Source organism: Fukomys damarensis, unplaced genomic scaffold (assembly GCF_012274545.1).
Source record: "Fukomys damarensis isolate Sample0158 unplaced genomic scaffold, DMR_v1.0_HiC HiC_scaffold_1, whole genome shotgun sequence".
Classification (NCBI taxonomy): domain Eukaryota; kingdom Metazoa; phylum Chordata; class Mammalia; order Rodentia; family Bathyergidae; genus Fukomys; species Fukomys damarensis.
Window position 1 is genome coordinate 42,509,836 of NW_022900913.1, and position 20,254 is coordinate 42,530,089.

At 33.2% G+C, this 20,254-nt stretch overlaps 1 protein-coding gene and 1 pseudogene across 6 annotated transcripts in view; one reads left to right on the forward strand and one right to left on the reverse strand.

Annotated features, from left to right (window-relative positions):
- Gpbp1 (GC-rich promoter binding protein 1) overlaps window positions 1-20,254 on the forward strand; it is a 71,969-nt gene that overhangs the window by 39,645 nt on the left and 12,070 nt on the right. For 5 of the 6 annotated variants that reach the window (XM_010626903.3, XM_033760979.1, XM_010626902.3 and 2 more), the window contains exons 4-11: window positions 2,423-2,546; window positions 2,841-3,064; window positions 6,377-6,443; window positions 7,428-7,487; window positions 14,516-14,700; window positions 15,142-15,282; window positions 16,844-17,011; window positions 17,455-17,642. In XM_010626903.3, the coding sequence (XP_010625205.1) occupies window positions 2,423-2,546; window positions 2,841-3,064; window positions 6,377-6,443; window positions 7,428-7,487; window positions 14,516-14,700; window positions 15,142-15,282; window positions 16,844-17,011; window positions 17,455-17,642 (1,157 nt within the window). The remainder of the gene's footprint in view (window positions 1-2,422; window positions 2,547-2,840; window positions 3,065-6,376; window positions 6,444-7,427; window positions 7,488-14,515; window positions 14,701-15,141; window positions 15,283-16,843; window positions 17,012-17,454; window positions 17,643-20,254) is intronic. The other variant, XM_010626907.3, reaches the window with a different exon arrangement.
- On the reverse strand, window positions 11,931-12,569 carry LOC104864140 (annotated as a pseudogene).

The following is a 20,254-nucleotide window of genomic DNA, read 5'->3' on the forward strand; positions in this document are numbered from 1 at the left end:
TTTTTTTTTTTTTTTTTTTTTGGTACTGGGGATTGAACTCAGGTCCTTGTGCTTGCAAGGCAGGCCACTGAACCGCTGAGCTAAATCCCCGGCCCGAGAGGTTTTTAAAAAGACAATAATATGTACTATACACACAGGAATATTCACACATTTACCATTTATTACACATTTAGCATTTCTGGTAGATTTTACTTCTTCCTGTGTGATTTTTTTTCTTTTGCTGCCATTTCCTTTAAGTCCTAAGGACTTCTTTTTGTATGTTCTCTAGGGAGGATCTGGTAGGTACTACTAACTCTTCGTTTTTGTTTATCTGGAAATGTCTGTTTTGTGTTTTCAATGAAATTATTTTTCTAATAGGCTTGGGTGACCCAGGTAATAAGACATGAAAATAGGAAGGTGATATAGCGGATAAGTTTTGAAAATTCTTCTCCTCATTACAGTAGTTTGGTTTTTTGAGACAGACGTCTTATTATGTAGTCCAGGCTGGCTTTGGAACTTGAGGTCCTTCTTTCTCAGTATACTGAGATAGGTGTGTGCCATCAAGCCTGAAAGTTTTGGGCATATTTATTTAAGCTTTGTTTTGTTTTTGAAACAGGGTGTCACTTTGTAGTTCAGGCTGGCCCTGAACTCACTGTGTAGCTCAAGTTAGCCTCTAACTTGTGGCAGTCCTCCTGCCTCTGCCTCCTGAGTGCTGGGATTATAGGCATGCGCCACCACGCCTGGGTAGGACATATTTAAATTTGACACAACCATGGAACATTAATCTGAAATCAGCATACTTTTTTTAGTGCCAGGAGTGAGATCTATACTGGAGACAAACTTGAGATTGATGGTTTAGCATATAATTAAGTTTTGAGAATAGATGAATGAATCCAGGGAAAGTATACAATGAGAAAATTAGAAAAACAAGTCACAAACATTGAAGAGTAATGCTTTGTTTTCCTTAATGGATATATAGAGAAAAAAAAAACCAAAAACAAAAAGTTGTCCAGCAGTACAAGAAAACACCATTTTTAAAAGTAGATGTTCTTTGTCAATATGTAACATCACAGACAGGACAGATAGTTGCAGGCTTAAAAGAGGACCACAATTCGGTGTAAGCATGATCAGTTTGACAAAGGCAAATGGAATGATTATGGATGTAGGCAGGCAGATATCAAGTTGTATTGGCAATGTATTTAAGAGTATAAATAATGGAAATGTAACAGAAATACACTAATAGAAGTGAAAAGTGTGGTGATAAGTATGTAGTGTCATTTTACTTTCATCCTCTAGAAGATAAGTTTAATAATTGCTGATGAGAAAGACAGGTGAGAAGAGATAATTGAGTGAGACTTTTGAGGTGATGGAAGAGAAATGAAATCTAGGTTATATGTTTAATCATAAACCCTGGACAGGAGCAGGGTATACCTTTGCATCTACCTGTTTTAGGATAATCATCTGCTAAATCTTCTCTTTGAAGAGCTACAGTTTATATCTTAAAATATTTTGCATCATTAAGTCACTTTGCCTCTTGGTGTAAACCCAATTTTCTCATCTTAAGTAATGATTAGTTTACTGTGTAATTTTAAATTTGGGTTGAGTATTTAGATCCTTAATTCATAGAACATAAGAAACATGAGTGATACTTGAAAGCAGAAACAACAGTGATTTATAGTAGCAAAGTTGAACTATTACATCAGTTACCTGCCATCTTGAGTGTGGTTATGGTTGAGAATGCAACAATTAACTATCTTTTTTTTGGATACCAGGGATCGAACTCGGGACCTTGCGCTTGCAAGGCAGGCAGAACCACTGAGCTAAATCCCCAGCCCAACAATTAAATATTTATCTTATATTGTATAACCCATATTAAATTTTCTCTAGGTGTAAATGTTTGTTATTGGTACAGTATTCTTTGGCTCTTCATAGTGTTCATAAACCGAAAAGATAAAATAGATTAATAGATCAGAATTTGTATGGGAGAACTGTAAAGTTAAGTCATTTGTTTCTAAATTTTTTCCTGAAAAGAGGGAGCTGATAACTTAAAATTTCATACTTTAGTCACATTTCAGTCAGTGGATCGGAATTGAAGGATGTATGTGAGTTATAAGCTGTTAAAAGATGATACTTTGTTATGAGAAATGTATCATTATAACTTTTGTCCTTATAATGTTATTTTACCTTTAATATTTTTTGGAAGAGTAGATGGTAACTCTTGAACATTTTCAGATAAGTGTTCCTATTTCCATAAGGTAGAAAAGGGGGGACCAAAAATGGATTCTGCCTCATGTAGAGTTACCAGTTATTATATACCTGTAAAATAGTTACATAGTATTCTCCTTGGTCCTTTAAAATTTTTGGAAATAAGGTGAACTGTCAGTTTTAAAAGTTATTTATGTTTGTAAATATATTTATCTATGTGTTTAATACTTTATTTCAGTCATCGCTGAATTTTGAGAAACATTCTGAAAACTTTTCATGGACAGAAAATCGATATGATGTGAATCGTCGACGACATAACTCTTCAGATGGCTTTGATTCTGGTATTGGACGTCCTAATGGAGGTAACATTTGCTAAGGAATGATAAGAGTTTAAGGATAATGTTCTTCATGGCATTTTAAGGACTTTTTTCTTTTTTTTTTTTTTTTTTTTTTTTTTGGTTTTTTGAGACAGGGTCTCACTATGTAGTTGAGACTGACCTGGAACTCACTATGTATCCCAGGCTGGTCTCAGCCTCTTGTGCTGGGATTACAGGCGTGCGCCACCATGCCTGGCTTAATAAGGATGTTTTGATTGCTCTTAATCTTTAGGCATACCTGTCTTTGAATTTATATTATTTTTCTGTTATCAAATAAAGGTACCTTTGGAAGGAAAGAAAAAAATGGATGGCGAACACATGGTAGAAATGCTACTGAAAACATAAATCACCGAGGGGGATACCATGGTGGAAATTCTCGGTCTCGTAGCAGTATTTTCCATTCTGGAAAAAGCCAAGGACTACATGAAAACAACTTACCTGACAATGAAACTGGGAGGAAAGAAGACAAAAGGGAACGAAAACAGTTTGAGGCTGAGGACTTTGTAAGTTTCTTAAAAAGTCCCATTTTAGTATCAAGGCAGACGGGAGGTTTTATCAATATAGGTTATTTTCTATAAGGATCACACTTGACAGGCAAATACTTGTGAAGTTATTTATAAACCTAACATTTTGTATGGGGTTTTTGTTCATCACCTTCCCCCAACCACTCTACTCCTTTTCCTCCCTCCGTTTCTTCACTTAACCCCCCCATTTCTCCCTCACATGCCCTTTTTCTTCTGACTTCAGTTTATTTCTGCATCTCAGCATGTATATAGCTCTAAAACCTTATGGTGTTATTTGTGTTATTTTATTCCTTGAATAAAAATGAATAATTTTGCTGAGAACTAGTGGTTAAGCTTCATAGCTTATTTGCAACTGCATCATAATATATTTTAAAAACTGTTATGCTTTTGGAAAGAGCATTTTACCAATGATTGAGTAATTAAAATAGGGTCTTGCTATGTTGGCTGGGCTGGTTTTGAACTCATTGGCCCCTGTGTTCCTTTATCACGGTCTGGAGTAGTTGAGACTATAGACATGTGCCACCTTGCTAGCTCCAGTACATTTTATGTGGATCCTCATGTATTTATTTTCAACAAATACGTTTACTTACTTAATTTCTTACATGTGTGCACATGTGTATGTGTGTGTGTGTGTGTGTGTGCGTGCTGCTAGGGATTTGAGCCCAGGGCTCTGTGCATGCTAGCATACTATCTACTACAGAATTCAATTCCAAGCCCTACATTGTCAACACTTGATTATTCCTGTATGACCTTAAGCTACTCCTACAATAGCACTCTGTGTTTTGCAGCTATTTCTCTATTCAAGTTTCTTTGTGATCAGGGAGAGCAAATTAATTCTTATCCTAGGTCAGATAAAATTAAATGTTAACTCCACTATTAAAGGTATGAGTTAACAAAGAGCAAAGTTTTTGTAATTTTTTTCCAATTCATGAATCCTATCGTGTTGCTATTCTAAACACTGTCCATCTCAAATTAGAGAAAAATTGGGTCAAGATATGGTCCTATTTATCTAAATAGATAAATAATTTTAAATAGTAATTGTACCTAGTAATTGTGATTCATGATAAGTTTTAATGTACTGTAGATAGAATTTACATTTCATCTTTTTATATAGTTAATTCTTAGCTACATACTTCAGTGGCTATGTGTGATAGTTATTGTCACATGGAATACATAGTACCATTGTCATTGAGAGTTTATTCTAGCAGAAGCAGCAAGAACAAAAAGTAATTCATATTTTTCAGAGAATGTACACAAGAGATTACTAGTTGGATGTTGGGTTTGGAAAGTCAAGAGCTTTTGTAGGAAAGTGGTATTTAATGTGGGGCTGGCATGAAAATGTAGGGAACAAGCTTTGTTTAGACGGACTGGGTGCAGCTCAGTGGTGAGTGCATGTTTAGCACAGGGAAGCCCTGTGTTCAGTCCCCAGCAAGCCCCCTGTCCCCTATTGTTGGGAGAAAAAAAGGAAGAGCCAGTGTAACAGATTTTAGTTTTAAAAGTGTTAGAGTTGTTAGGTCTTGAGTTGATTATCAAGGTAGAAGGACTTGTTATAGACAAGCAGAGGCAGTAGTTTAGGAGAAAATAATGGCTTGAGCTAGGTAGCTAAGATACATGAAGACATATTTCCAAACTACATTTGGAAATAGTTTAAGTGGAGGTTTGAGTAAGGGAAAGAATTTGATAGATTGGATTTAGGGTAGGGAAGTGATGAGGGAATGCAAAGAATAAAAGATTACTCTCAAGTTCTATTTCATATAACATTGGAATCTCTATGCCTTCCCATTTGCGTGATCTTAGGTTTTTACTTGATAGTTACCATAAAATTAAATTTTTGTAACCAAACAGAATAATAGTGCTGTCTTTAGTGTTGTGAAGGTTAAATAAGTAATGCAAATGAATCCGTTAACACAATACTTGACACAGTAAACTATTTAATACAAACTTGTTGATGCTATTGTTGTTATCCCCCATCTCTTCCCCTAAGATGCTGGTTAGCATTTATTATAATTCTAGACTTGGAATATAAACAATGTAATTTCTAATAATGCATTTAATAGCATGTTATAATTAAGAAGTGCAGATGGACATGGTGGCACAGGTCTGTAATCCCAGCTACTCTAGAGATTGAGGTAGGAGAATACCAAATTCTGGGCCAGCATGGGCAATTTAGTGAGACACTGTCAAAATAAAAATGGCTGAGAGTGGGGATGTAGCTCAGTGGTAGAGTGCTTGTTCAATCCCCAGTACTGCAAGAGGGAAAGATAGGGGGAGGAGGGCATGTATAGTCAGCAACAAAATCTTAACCTTATTCAATTTGTATGTATCAAGGGATGAATCATTACGGTATGCATGTATACTCTTTTGAGGCTTTCCAGTAATACCAGTTCAGTGCTTTAGTAATAATTATATAGGTGATTAAAATATATTTACATTAATGTATTATCTTCTTTAAACGAGGCTGACTCTGTTGCCAGGTAGTGTGAAAAACACCTATCACAATATTGAAAGTTTAAGATTCTAAACATATCTACCAAGATCAGGTTTAGAGTACCCATTCAACACTCATCTTTCTTTTCTATTTAATAATCCTGACCATTACTAGTTGAAATATTTTCACTTTGTTTTGAGAACAAGTGTGTTAACTAAAGCAACCCAATGATAATAACCTTCTTCCTCTTCTCTGATCTTGACTTTATGTTAAGGAGGAATTAATCTCAGCCTGATACAAAGACCACATTCTCTCTTGTTTGCTGCTATCTTGCTCAGACTGGCCTGGAACTCTCCTGGACTCAAGCCAGTCTCCTGCCTCAGCCTCCCAGGTAGCTGGGAACTACACACATGCATAACCGTGCTGTTTTTTTTTCTTCCCCCCCTTTGGTCGTTGTTGTTTGTTTTACTCTGTGTGTGTGTGTGTGTGTGTGTGTGTGTGTGGTGCTGGGGAACAAACTCAGGGCCTCATTTATTGGTCAAGCGCTGTACTGCTGAGCAACACCCCAGCCCCCACTTTTTTTTCTTAAAATTCATACTTTCATCAGATACTCATTGATGATTAGAAAATCTTTTTTCTGCCTTCAACTAGCAGTGCACATAGATAGTAAGCATTTTAATGGTTAGCAGAGTAAGCTGAAAATAAGTAAAGTTTATGAGTAACTTGTCATTAATAATTAAGAGTTGATTGTATCAGGTTCTTCAGTTACAGGATTTATATTTATGAGATTGCTTTTAAAGGACTTATTGCTTAAATGGATATAATTGGGTACTTCAAAAATTTTAATTCTAACTTTGTTCCAGCCATCTTTAAATCCTGAATATGAAAGAGAACCAAATCAGAATAAATCTTTAGCTGCAGGTGTTTGGGGTAAGTGGTTTTTTGTCTATTTTTGAGGGGTTCAAAATGTTGATGTTTATGGGTTTTCATTTATTTTTTAAAATAAAAAATAGGTCAGATTAAAACTTTCTAAGTATGTTTTTGATGTGCTAACCTACAGAAACGTAACACAAGAGATTTGAGGTAGTAGTTTTACTTGAGATAATAGATCTGCAGAGTTAGTATCATTAAGTATTCTCAATTTGAGTTTTTTGGAAATGATTATTAATGTAAGTTTTAGAGCAGCCCGATAATCTAAAATCCAAAAAACTTAGTTTAAATTTTTAGTTTTATAGTTCAAAACTTAGTTGAATGGAAAAATAAGTACTCTGATCATAGTGTGACATAAAATTAATTATTTACTTATGAAGTGATCATAGACTGTTAAAATAATTTTATAGAGTTTTTTTTTCTATGGAGCTAGTCTATATTTGAAATTATTTGCCTTTTTGATTTTCAAAGTTTAATGAGATTTCTGGTTACAACTCCCTGTAAAACTGTTTAATTTGATTGCCTCTTCAGAAGATTAAACTGCACTCATACAGTTAAAAAGTAGACAGCTTTTAAAAGAGTTAAGTGAAGTTTAAAATAATGGAAAATCTTGCAAGATTTAACATCTGGAAAATAAATTTAATTATTTGATATCAAATTCAAAGTGCCGTTTCCACTTTGAAACTTGTACCAGTCTTTTGTATTTTTATATTGAAAATTAATTTATTAAAAAGGATTGTGGCTTATAGTATACTAGTCCTAATAGTAAAGGCATTATTTTAAACTTTGCCACTTCCTGTACTGTTCTTAATTGTATTTATTGGGTGAACTGGGGAATTATTTTGTTTTCTTTGATCTCCCTCTTTTATTTAAGGGCTTTTTGAGGGTGGGTGGTGGTGGGGTGGTTAGGCACTTTTGTTAGAACCATGTGAATGGCATTGTTTTTTCTGTATTGCAAATTAGTATTTCTACCACTCTCCCCAGGCCTACACGCCCAGACACACACATACCCAACCAAAAAAATCTCCCAAGCTCCTCTCTTAGGTATGTTTCCTTATTATTCAGTTTTTCTGGGAACAGCTGATTGCATAAGAATATAGAAACCACCTGAAGGTGTTAAATAGAATCTCTAAGAGATTAGGAATAATTTGGATTTTATTAGAATGAAAGTAAAATTTTAAAAAATAGAATGTCACTGAGCATTTGTCATATAAAACTACCTATAGATACTATTGGTAATGATCCTTGGTTGACTTAATAAATCTTAGAAATGGTTTAAAGGCAAAGACATCTTTGAAAATAATGAGACTAAAATGTATTAATATAAAGATTTTGGTTCTACTGTTTCAGGGCTGATCTAAGGATTTTGATACTAGTTGAAAAGATGTTTAAATGGAAGGTATACTCTTTGTGTTTAGGTAAACTAAGAAATGTCTGCATTAAAAAGAAAGAAAGAAAAAGAAAATGGTTAATTGTGGCATGATTGTTAAATTCCCAGTACTTCCCATAGGAATACAATGAAACTTTCATTGTATCACCTCACTATTCCTGTCTCACTTTCCCTCGGGTTCCCAAGTATTGTTTTCCTCATTGCAACATTTAGAATAGCTTTGTTCCTGAGGAAGCCGAGAGAATTTTAGGAAAGACTTCAATAGAACTTTTCTAGTGCTACTTCCTTCCAGGTAAGTAAAAATTTACTAATGAAAATGTTAATATGTATAAAAAGAAAAAAGTATGTTCCCAAAACTATGATTTTATAGATGAAAAATTGGCAGATTCTAATCATTATATTCCAATTTAAAAATACCTTGAGGGAAAGTAGTTAAACCATTTTAAAATAAAGTTGTTTAAATTTATTTCTACTAAGAACTTAGCTGATTTTATTAGAAATACCTTTGTGCAGCTTAAACTTGTGGCCTTTTTTTTTTTTTTGTCTTAACCAGTATCACAACTCTGGTGCATAAGATTAGTAGTTATTAGATATTCTGTCAATATGTTATTAATAATTTGACAAAAACAGGAAATTCAAGATACTTTAGTGTCTGAGAATTTTTAAATGATTGTGTTACTCAGTTATTCAGTGGGGGTGGGGCGTGGAGGTGAAGAGTGATGTGTGTTTAAGTATGTGTTTGCATTTTGAAGTACAGTTGGTGGCTATTTACTGATGTGATTTTCTAATGTCCTTCTGGCTGTTTTTGATGTCAGTGATCCAGTAGTATATCAGCAACATTTCATTGGCAGAGTTCAAACATTTAATGCTTAAGACACAAATGAAAAATGTTCACCAGAAATTAATTTAGTCATGTTTCAATTCATTCTTTTTGTGTATACCTTGATAAACTTCCCTCCATTTTGGAGTACAAACATTCATTGTTAAAAAATTGTGTTTAGCCATGAAAAAGCAAATTAATGACCAGTTCATAATGATGGGTGGTTTTCTAGAGAATTGTAGTTCTAGTTAGCATACAGACTGAGTGACATAATTACATTAGATTAGGTTAGTCATGATAAAAACCAGTTTGGTTGTTTTTAAAATAAATTTTGATAAAAATCGCAGTCATCTTGACAGGATTCTGTTGATAGATAACTGAAATAACTCCACTTTCCTTCTGTGTTTTATATAGAAATTATTAAAACATTAAGAAGGTAATGTAACACATGTTCAAGTTTGAGAAGGAAAAACTGACAAGGGATGTGTAAACAACTTGACGCAAGTAAATTTTATTTGATCAGAGTTAGAAACATTAGTGATTGAAGTTGTTTAGTTGCTGTTATTTGCAGCATTATTTCTTTAAGTCTGTTGTTTATATGACTGGTGTTCGGAACCTCATCTAAAGAGAAATGCTGTGGAACCTTGATTTATGAACGCGATTGATTCCTGCGGGCTGGTTGTAACTCAAGTTGGTTGTAGTTCAGTACAGCTGAAATATGGATGTTTACCTGGGTACACCCTATAGGTAACAAGAGACAGATGAATCTTCCATTAACCTAATGAATCCAGGGTGTGTGTTTGTATGTCAGGCTGGTCGTAACTAGTGGGTCGACAGTGTCTTTATAAGTTGCTATCAAGATAAATATTGTTAGTGAAACGTGTTTTAATTAATACTCTCATAGTACTATAAACCAAAGCATTGTTAATTATATAAAACATTGAAAACCATCAAAACACACATAGAACCAATCTTTTAAAAACTGATCTTAAATTATTTTTCTATATTACATTTGTTTGCAATAGGAATTTGCTTCAATTGCTTGGTAGAGTCTTTGAATTTGATGTGAGTCACTGTTGTCTTATGACCAAGTGTCAACTTCACATTAGCATTGCAAACTCAATTCTAATAGTGTTTACTTTTTTCTATGTTAAGATAGCAAGGTATCTAAAGTAATAACTAGTATCAGAGTGGTAGTAATCCTGACTCTAGTGGTAGTATTCTTAAAAGCCTGTTATCCTGACCTGAAATTCAGTATAGTATTTTTAGTTGGTGATGGTAACCCTTTTGAAATATTTGGCATAGTAATATGTTAATTTCCATTTCCACTGTAATTCTGTGTAGTGCTTAAGAAAAATGGGTTTGGAATCAGATAGATCTAGGCCCTATGTTAGATTTTGGGTAATCTCAATTTTTGAATGAATTTCTTCATTTGTTAGGTGAGTATAGTATAAAAATAATAATGAGAAAAGCATTAAATTGTATTTTAAAAATCTATCATGTCACAATGTCTAGGAAATGTCAGCCTAATCATTTTCTTCAGAGCCAGTAAAGGAAAGTGTAGTTGTAGATTTATTAGAAGACAAATGAATTTTCTGGATTCTAGAACAAAGAAGGTTTTCAGTGAAGTCATTAAATCAGAGACTTTGTATGTAATATGGAAAGTATTGTGAAAAATAGAAAAGAGGTTGAGGAATTGAGATTTCAGCTTGGGTTATATATGTGACTAATTTTGGTTGTATGCTGTTGTATTTTAATTTCTCTTCTGAGGAATTGGGCCACTTTCCCTCCACCACTGATTTTATATTTAAGGGATAAAGCTATTTTTTATATTCACAGATATGGAGAGAGTATCAAAACAAAGTGATATTAAAGGCATTTATTGTCATCAGTTTTTTGTAAGGTAGAGGAAAGTAATAGAATGAAAGCTCAAAACATTTACTTTCCGTGTTTTTTTAAATTTAAATTTGAATGTGAGAATTCCTGTTTACATGAGCTTGAGGCAATAAAGCACATACAGTGTTTTGTAAAGTCATTTGAAGTTATGTATTTTCTGCTTTTATATAGGGATTAAGATCTTTTGTTAATGTATAAATTTTCTCTTTAAAAAAATTAAACACTTATGGTCATTTTCACTAAGTTTACCAATTAACAATAGACAGTGTTTGAATCCAAAAACATACTTGGAAAGTTTATTCTAGTAAAGTTTCTGGAGATAATCTTTGATAGATTATTTCTGGAGATAATCTAAACATAGATTAAAAAGCAGAAGAATAGTATAGAAATATAAATGATACAAATTCAGGCTTGTCTATTCCTTCTATTTAGGTAACTACAGTGTTAGCTTTAAGAACCTTTCTCATATGGCCAAGTTTAGAATAAATAAAGGGACAAAAAGTGGTCTTTATTGTGTTTGTCTAGCAGTTTTTCTCATTTTCTCCACCCTTGTGTGTTATTGTAAAATGTTTGAAAAATCATACCTTTAATTTTAATTATAACTATTCACCATAGTAACTTTTCTGTAGTTTTGTAATTATTTATATATAAAACATTTCACATTATTGACAGTTACTCTCCTTTTTCTAGATGAAAGATTAAATAACTTGAGCAAAGTTGTACAGCTAGTAACCATGGTACTAATATTCCAAATCTGATAAATCAGGTATAGAGCACATTTTGCTGTGTGCTTGTGCAATCCCAGCACTCTGGAGGCTGAGGGCTGAGGCAGGAGGATTGCCAGAAGTTCAAGGCCAGCTAGCCTGAACTAGGCTTTTTTTGGGGGAGAGACAGGGTCTTGCTGTTTAAGTCAGGCCGACCTCAAACTCCTAGCAGTCCTCCTGCCTTAGCCTCCCAAGTGCTGGGATTACAGGCATGCATCACCATACCTATAATAGCACATGTTCTTAACTTTGGTGATAATTAAACATGGATGCTCACAAGTACAGAATTGTATCTGCTTCTCTTTCCTCTCAATCCCTGTGACCTTTCTTCAGGAATCTTTATCTTCTCTCTTACTTTTTAATTGTTTAACTGATTTTAATAATGTGACATGAAGCCCCTAGAACTGATATAATCATTATGCAAAGTACACAGATGAATACTGTTCTTTTAAAAATATAAAATAAATAAGCAAGACGTGAAAATAGGCAAGTTTCCACTAAATAAATGAATACTTTAAAAAAAGAAAGTTTTTCTTTCCATGTTATTTGAAAGAAGGGAAATTATCATTTTAAACACTATTCAAGTTTATCAAATTAAAAAAGGCACTATCAAATGTTTAATTTTCATCAGCTTCAAGGTTTATGTTGCTGAATTTTGCATATAACTAAACTTTCAAATCTGCTAACACCCACTGAATTGATTCTACTCTGAATTCTAAGGCATCAGTTTCTTGCAAATTTTTCTTTGCTTCTTCTACCATGTCTTGTGTTTCTTCTTGAGAATGGCTAATGAAAAATGTCACCAATCTGGTTAAGGTATCTTGGCACTGTCCTGATCTGCAAGCATGATGTCGTCACAAGCATCTTAAACATTCTGGAGTTATTTCTTTTTTTTACTTCTATTTCTTCCTTTACCTCTGTAATTCTACTTGTATTCTTTGCAAATTTGTTTATCTTTTGTTGATCATTGGAAGTAACAATGACATCTTCTGCAGCCGCCTTCTTCTTGGTGGCTACTATCTTGGGACTCTCTTTGTCATCTCTTACTTTGCTATCTCCTCTTCTGTGAGTGATTTCTTAGGCTTCACTTTCTTATTTATAGGACATTCCTTCATTCTTTGCACTGAGGACCTCATTGAAGAAACAGCCAGAATATTTCTTGCTCCAAAGTAATCCAGTTTTAGGACAAGGGAAATTTGTAGTCAAACTATATGAGGCTTAAAGATAATATTCTTTCATACTTACCTACTGCTCATATCTTCTGCCTCATTTTAATCAATAATTGCACTGTATTTATATAAATTGAAAAAAATTTGGGGGGTATTTTCAGCTTTTCGTATGGGAATCTATTATTCTTGCCTGAAACACTATTTAGAATAGAATTTCTTTTGGTAAATTACTTGGTTTTGTCTAAAAAATTTCTTTTCTGCTCTTTATGTTATTTGGTATTTCCAAGTCCCAGTCTCTGATATATTCTGTGTGGCAGATTAAATCACTCTTCACCTGTTAAGTTTGTTAGTGCATGTTCTAAGCTGAAGGTTTATTCTTTAGCATCTCCTTCTAGAAATTGAGATAACTTCTTCACTAATGTTCCTATTCCTATACTATTTTATTTGGTTTACTTCCCCATTGTAGTAATTTTAATGAAAGAATTGATAAGGAAGATAAATTTGTATGCTTAGCTAGACTTACCTTCATCAGTCATGTATAAAGCTACTTGTGATGTATGGATTTTTCTGAGATTAGGCCTTAGTACCTTTTGTGTTTCCAGAGTATTGGTCATCTTTTCAAAATCCTACGTTTTATTTTAATTTTAAGTTTCAGGACAGATTTCCTTTTAAATTTTATTCTTAATATTATGTGCCTTTAAAAAGATTTTATTCATGTTTTTCATGTGTTTACCAAAAGTAATCATTGGCAAACTTACATTATTACGTATAATTTCTAATGCTCTTTGTTGTCTCTGCCTGAGATCTTTATTCCTATTTTTTGTTTTATTCATTTTGTTTATTTTTTATTTTTATTCATTTTTTATTTTTATTCATTTTTCATTCAGAAAAGTTACACTTTTTTTTTTTTTTGGTACTGGGGAACAATCTCAGAACCTTGTGCTTGTTAGGCAGGCAGCCACACCACTTAGCTAAATCTTTGGCCCAAAAAGCTATACTTTTGATTGATGATATACTACTTTTCATTGTGTTCACACTTTTGGAAAGATGAACCTAGCCCTTACTTTTTTATCTGTCAGCAAAACCAGCGTTCTCTTTCAGAGTTTGAAGCCTTTCATGAACCCAAGAGTCCAACCAGGTTCCTCTAGGAATCTTTGTATAATTTTGTTGAGATGAGCCAGTAAAAAGTTCTGTGTAGTTTTGTGGCAGGGAAGAACTCCAGTCAGCTCACCATAGGATACTTTATATGCAGAATTACTGATTAAGATTTTTCTGGGATTTCTCTTTCCCAATTAAATTTTCTAGATGAATCTATGGAACAGGCTTTCTGAATTTTTATAAAGAAAAAGAGATATTTTACTACAGTAATCGTGAATACATATCTGTAGTACCTGTTTGATTATACATGAACATTAATTAAACTTTAGGAATAGTGTTTCATATTTTTAGTAAGTACAGTAGTCTTGAGAACATGCTGTATTTAGCACTTATTCCTAAAGCTATCTTTAAAAGACAGAATTGAGTTGTTGTTCCATCTCACCTGATGCTTTGACTGTATAGTAGTTAGGTGGTCAATAAATATTTGAATTGATATTATGAATATAAGAATTTTCTTTTTTACTATTTTAATTTATACATTTAGCAATAGAGGTAGGTCTTTGCTTATTGATTGTAATTTTGCAATTGGAGTGAAAAAATTCTAAGTATTAAGAGTTAATAGGGTGAAATTTACAGTTTTTCATAAGTTAAAAATGTTAGAATTTAATTAAACTTGGTTTTTGAACATTGTCTACTGAATTCATCTGTATTACATAGCATTGCTCATTTCTTGGCTGTATTCCATCAGATTATGTTTTAGTTTTATTTCTTAAGCTGTAATAGAGTTTATACTTATTTAGCTTAATTATTTAACTCAGGAAACAGCTGCTGTTATTTAAAATCAAGCTTTGGAATATAGTGTTCTTTAGTTGGATTTATTTTTTGATAAAATTTGAAACAACTGTGTAACTCTTGTTTGTGCTTTATTTATGCAGAATATCCTCCGAATCCTAAATCTAGAGCTCCAAGAATGCTGGTCATTAAGAAAGGTAATACAAAAGATTTACAGCTATCTGGATTCCCAGTAGTAGGAAATCTTCAGTCGCAGTCAGTTAAGAATGGAACTGGTCCAAGTGTTTATAAAGGCTTAGTCCCTAAGCCTGCTGCTCCACCTACAAAAGTAAGTTCTGAATTGTTACAAATGAAAACTGTCTTTTATGTATGTATGTGGGTTGTTTGTTTTAATAGTGAATGAAATTTATAGTTTTTGTTTTGCTAGGTACATATGATATATTTGCTAATAATGTGTCTGTGTATATATAAAAAATGCTATGTACTTGGTACTCAGTTGTAGGTTTTTGAAACTAACATGAGTTTTATCAGGTGATAAAAGCCTTACTCTTTATAAATCTTTGAAAAAGTTTTTATCTGAATATTTAGCTTTGCTTTTATTTGTAGGAAAAGACAGAAAAGAACAGAACCATGTAGAAATAATGAAGTAACAAAAAATAATTCTTTATGAACCAAATGTAATCATCTTTCTTTTATTGTGTTCACTTGGTTTTTCTATGTTTTCTATAGTCTGTTTTGGATACCCATTAATGTTTGTGATTTTCTTTAGCCTGTACAGTGGAAAAGCCAAACTAAAGAAAATAAAGTTGGAACTTCTTTCCCTCATGACTCTGCATATAGTGTTGGCAACTTCAATGCTTTTAAATCAACTGCCAAGAATTTTAGTCCATCAACAAATTCAGTGAAAGAGGTATGGCATTAAAAATTACTTTAGAGGAAGATAACAGTTTTAATAATGATTTTTTTGTTTGTTTGTTTCTTTGAAATAGGGTCTCATTTTGTAGTTCAGAATGGCCTTGAACTCAAAGTGATCCTTCTGATTTGGCCTCCCAGGTGCTGGGATGGATGACAGGGTTGTACTATAATGCCCAGCTTTAATAAGGATTTTTTTTTTTTTTTTTTTTTTTTAGTAGGGTCTTGCTGTCTTGTTCAGGCTGGTCTTGAACTCCTGGACTGAAGTGAGCCTTTTGAACCAGCTTTCCAAGTAGCTGGAACTATAAGCATGCGTCAGTGTGCCCCACTGCTAGTCATAAAAATGACTATTATAATTTATTAAATGAATATACATTAAAATGACGTATTTTAATTTCTTTGGTGTGATACAGTTTTTTTATTTTGAGAAAGTGGGAATAATTTTTAAATTTCTAAGATTTGTAAACATAGTAAAGTAATAAAGTGAAGCCCCTATGTATATTAAAAGAATTATGAAAACTGCCTCGGTGGTGGTGGTGTGTGTGGTACTGGGGATCAAACCGAGAGATTGCAGAGCTGTATCCCTGGTCCTTTTTTGTTTGGATATTTGTATTTGATGTTTCTAATAGCTAATGCTGTAGGATTGAACCATGACTAATAATGAGGTTTGCATTATCTTAGAATTATATTATCTTTTGGCGGGGGGGATGTTGAATCTTTCCTTAGTGTCAATACCAAGGCAGGGAGAGAGGAGGAAGAGGGAAAGTAGTATATTGCAACTGCACAGGAAATGAGCACCTGGTAGCTTTGTTTCATTTGACCAAGGTTTTGAAACTCACACACCATGGAGTTCCTCTCACCCATCCAGGGTCAAAGAAAATCTGACTGTATTGTTACACCTGAAATTACTTCTGAGTATTACATTGGAACATCATGAACCCTCGTATACTATTTTTCATTTATATTCTCAGTCATATAATTTTTTTAACTGAAAGGAAAGGGTCAGCATATCTAACTGGTTTAGTGCACTTAGATTAAATATGGTATTCAGACATTAATACTGGCACTTAAACATTGTTAGGATTTATTTCCATGGCCAAAAATCTCTCTGACACAATTATACCAGTTTGTTTTCTATTGTATTCTACTGCTAGAATACCAAAGAACCAAAAACAAAAGCAGTCCATGTCCACTTTCCCCTTATCCTCTCTTTTCTCCAAAGTTTTTAGTGGTGAAATCCATCCAGAAAAATCCTAGGTATATATGTATATGAATAAATGTAAAATAGATTTCACTGGATCTGTTCATTTGGATCCTAGAACTTTAGAAACAATTTGAAAAACTATTAGTATTATCACTCTTGTCTCTGAAAGAATATTCTTTTGTTGACTCAAAGGAAAGGAAAAAATATATAGGGACAGAGAAAAATGAACTTTGAAATAGACCTTAAGATCAGTTGTACATGTAAGTAGGTAAAAAAGGAAGCTGTGACACAGTTGTGAACTTTATATTGACATCAGTTCATAGATACATATTAGCATTTCTGAATTTCTTTTTAGTGTAATCGTTCAAATTCCTCTTCGCCGGTTGACAAACTTAATCAACAGCCTCGTCTAACCAAACTGACACGAATGCGCACTGATAAGAAGAGTGAATTTTTGAAAGCATTGAAAAGGGACAGAGTAGAAGAGGAACATGAAGATGAAAGCCATGCAGGCTCAGAGAAGGTAATTGATTTGTAATAATACTTGAATTGACCTTAACATGTCATTAGAATACTTGGGCAGATATTTAAGATTTTGAAACAAATTTTTGTCTTCCTGAAAAAAGGTTAGCTAACCATTTGTATAATTAATGGCTTCCTTTCTAAAGTAGATTTTCTCGTTTTAATTTTCTTTGAAAACATTCACTTTTAAAAATTTCTGTTCATATTTGTTTTCTTTTGTCTGTATCCATTCTTGTCCTGTTTTGCCTTTGTTGAGTATGTGACTATTTATGGTCAAAAAGTTCTAAATGTCTTTCACAGTTTTCCATTACGAGACTGTTCAAAATTTAATGATTGTAAATATCACACTTATATTCTCCATGGGAATCTAGCTAAAGTTCATTAAAGTTTTATGGTACCTGTTCGTTAGAGCTCATTCTCTCTTTTATACTCCCCAAAAACCAGGATGAAGACTCATTCAATTTGCATAACAGCAATAGTACTCACCAGGAAAGGGATATAAACAGAAACTTTGATGAAAATGAGATTCCACAAGAGAATGGCAATGCCTCAGTAATTTCTCCACAGATCATTCGATCTTCAAACTTTCCACAAACTGATGTTCTTTCCAGTTCACTTGAGGCAGAACACAGGTCAGTATTGATTTTCACTTTTTTTTCCTGGCATTTCCTGTGTTACAGGCCTCTTGTGTGATTTATGGAGTTTTGCAATGCTGTACAACCTAGGTTGAAAATGCTAGCCAAGTACTACACTACTGAGCAGTACCACCAACCCTAATTTATTTTTAACAAGTTTATTGAGATGTATATAAATTTTACTTATTCTGAGTGTACAGACCAATTACTTTTAGTATATTGAGTCAGGCAGTTACCATTGCAGTGTAATTTCAGAACCTCTTTGAGGAAAGCCATGCCCATTGGCATTTACTCCTCATTTTCACTCTGCTTCCTTAACCACTAGTTATCTTTGCCTGTTGACTTGCCTTTTATGACTTTTATATAAGTGGATTCTTAGCATATGTGGTCTTTGTGTCTAGCTTCATATTTTCAAGGCTTGCTTTGTCATGTCTACATTTTTTCTGTTTTCATTGCTGAACACACACTGGCTGTACTACTTTTTTTCGTTGGTTAATAGATGTCAGTTATTTCCACCTTTTACTGATATAGATGATGTTATGAATATATATGTACAAGATTTTGTGTATTTTTTTTATTTCTCGTGGGTAGAGATCTAGCAGTTGAATTGTTTAGATAGACATAGGTAAGTATGTTTAACATTTTGAGAAACCAAAGAGTATTTTGCAAAATGACTACCATTTTTATCATCCTAAGCAATATAGGAGATTTGTTTTTCCCTATTTTCACCAATATATTGTACTATCTATCTTGGATATAGCTATTGTGGATGTGAAGTGGTAATTTTTGTGGTTTTAAATATGCATTTCTTTAATGATTAAAGTATTGAGCATCTTTTCATATGTTGTTTTTGGGAAAACTATTCAAATTCTTTGTCCATTTTTAAGTTATATTTTCATTAAAGTTGTAAGAGTTGATTATATATTTTGTATTTAAGTTTCTTACATGGTATGTCCTTCTCCCATTCTCTTGAGTTGTTTTTACTTTATCAGTGGTGCCCTATTAAGGGTGAAATCTTATAATTATGATTGAAGTCCAGTTTCTGGCTATTTATGTAAGGTTTTTGTGTGGTGTGAAATAGTTTAAAAATCCTTTCCCACATTGAATATCCAGTTTTCTCAGTATGTGATTTTATTTGATGTAAACTCTTAAGAGCCTTTCCTGTTTTCATCATTGTAGTCTTAAAAACATTTAAAAAGTAATAATAATTCTTACATGGTTTAGTCTCAGAATTAAAGAATATTCCAATCTAGTGTGAATTTTAATTTCCTCTCTTCCCCACTTTGGTTTTATAGTTTAAAGCAGAAGTTTTCAGAAAGAAAAAAGTTAACTTAACATTATCATGTATTATTCTACACCTGCCTTGTATATTCTGAATTGTTTTTCCATGAAAAATTCTTACATACTCCAGGACCAGGCTTAGTGAGAAGAGTGACTTTTTGCCAGTTTTTCTATAGTGTTTCTTCTATGGCAGTGAGGAACTTGATTATGCCTACATTAAACTATACTTTTTTATTTATCTCAGTTGGGTGTGGAGATTCTCTAGAGTGAAGCCAGAGTTTGCCACATGCTGAATGCTCACTGGGTTACACTCCTAGCAGCCATTCCTTTAAATTTTTAATCTGTCTACACTTCTACTACAAAATTTATTTAATAAAGGTTTTTCCTTTAAAGACCTGTGTAAATCTTCATACTTGAATTGTGTATTGTTACTTCATCTCCATGATCTATCATTTTTGTTCTGCTTCTGTAAATCATGTTCTGTTGTATCCTTTAGATATAGCTGTGTATGTGGCAGTATAAACATTTGTTTTAATTTTATAGTTTTCCTGCTGTGGATTTGTGACTAAAATGATTTATTAGGCTGGTGATAGGGTGATAAGGTGTGAATATATTTCATGAGTTAATTTAGGTAGATTAAATTAGAGCTAAATTAATCATAAAACAAATTCATTTGTTCCACCTTCTGTTAGTATATATTTAATGTGAATGAATGAATGAATATTTTATTCCCTCCTAAGTTGTAGGTCTCTACTCACGTAATATGGTTTATGACTTGTACCTGGTTTGTGGACTTGTCATGGATGCAGTGTCGAGCCATATAGAAAATAATTACAAACATTATTATTATTGTTGTTGTTGTTGTTGTTATTATTTTGCATACTGTGGATCGAACTCGGGACCTCCTTGCTCTTGCCAGGCAGGCGGTGACACCACTGAGCTAAATTCCCGGCTCAGTTTCTCTTTAAAGAGACTAACAAATATGAAAAGTATTCTCCATCATATCATGCTAATGCATCATCTTGCATTTCCCCTTTGAATCCACTATTGCATGTTATGGTTGTATTTTATGAAACTATTTTTTTCCTCATTGGATTTATTGGTACTTTTTAGGTCTACAGTACATTTATATTCATCATTGGGATCTTGTACCCTTACTTGACAGATCTTGGTTCTCATTTTTTCCCCATAACCCTGCTCTTCCTTCCATAACCCCTTCCACCCTTCCCTGTTTACAAAGACTTCGTTTCAATTTTTTCCTTTTCTCATATTTTTTCTTTTCCCTGCCCTTCCCACTTCCCCTACACCTTTAGCCCTTTGCTTCCTGT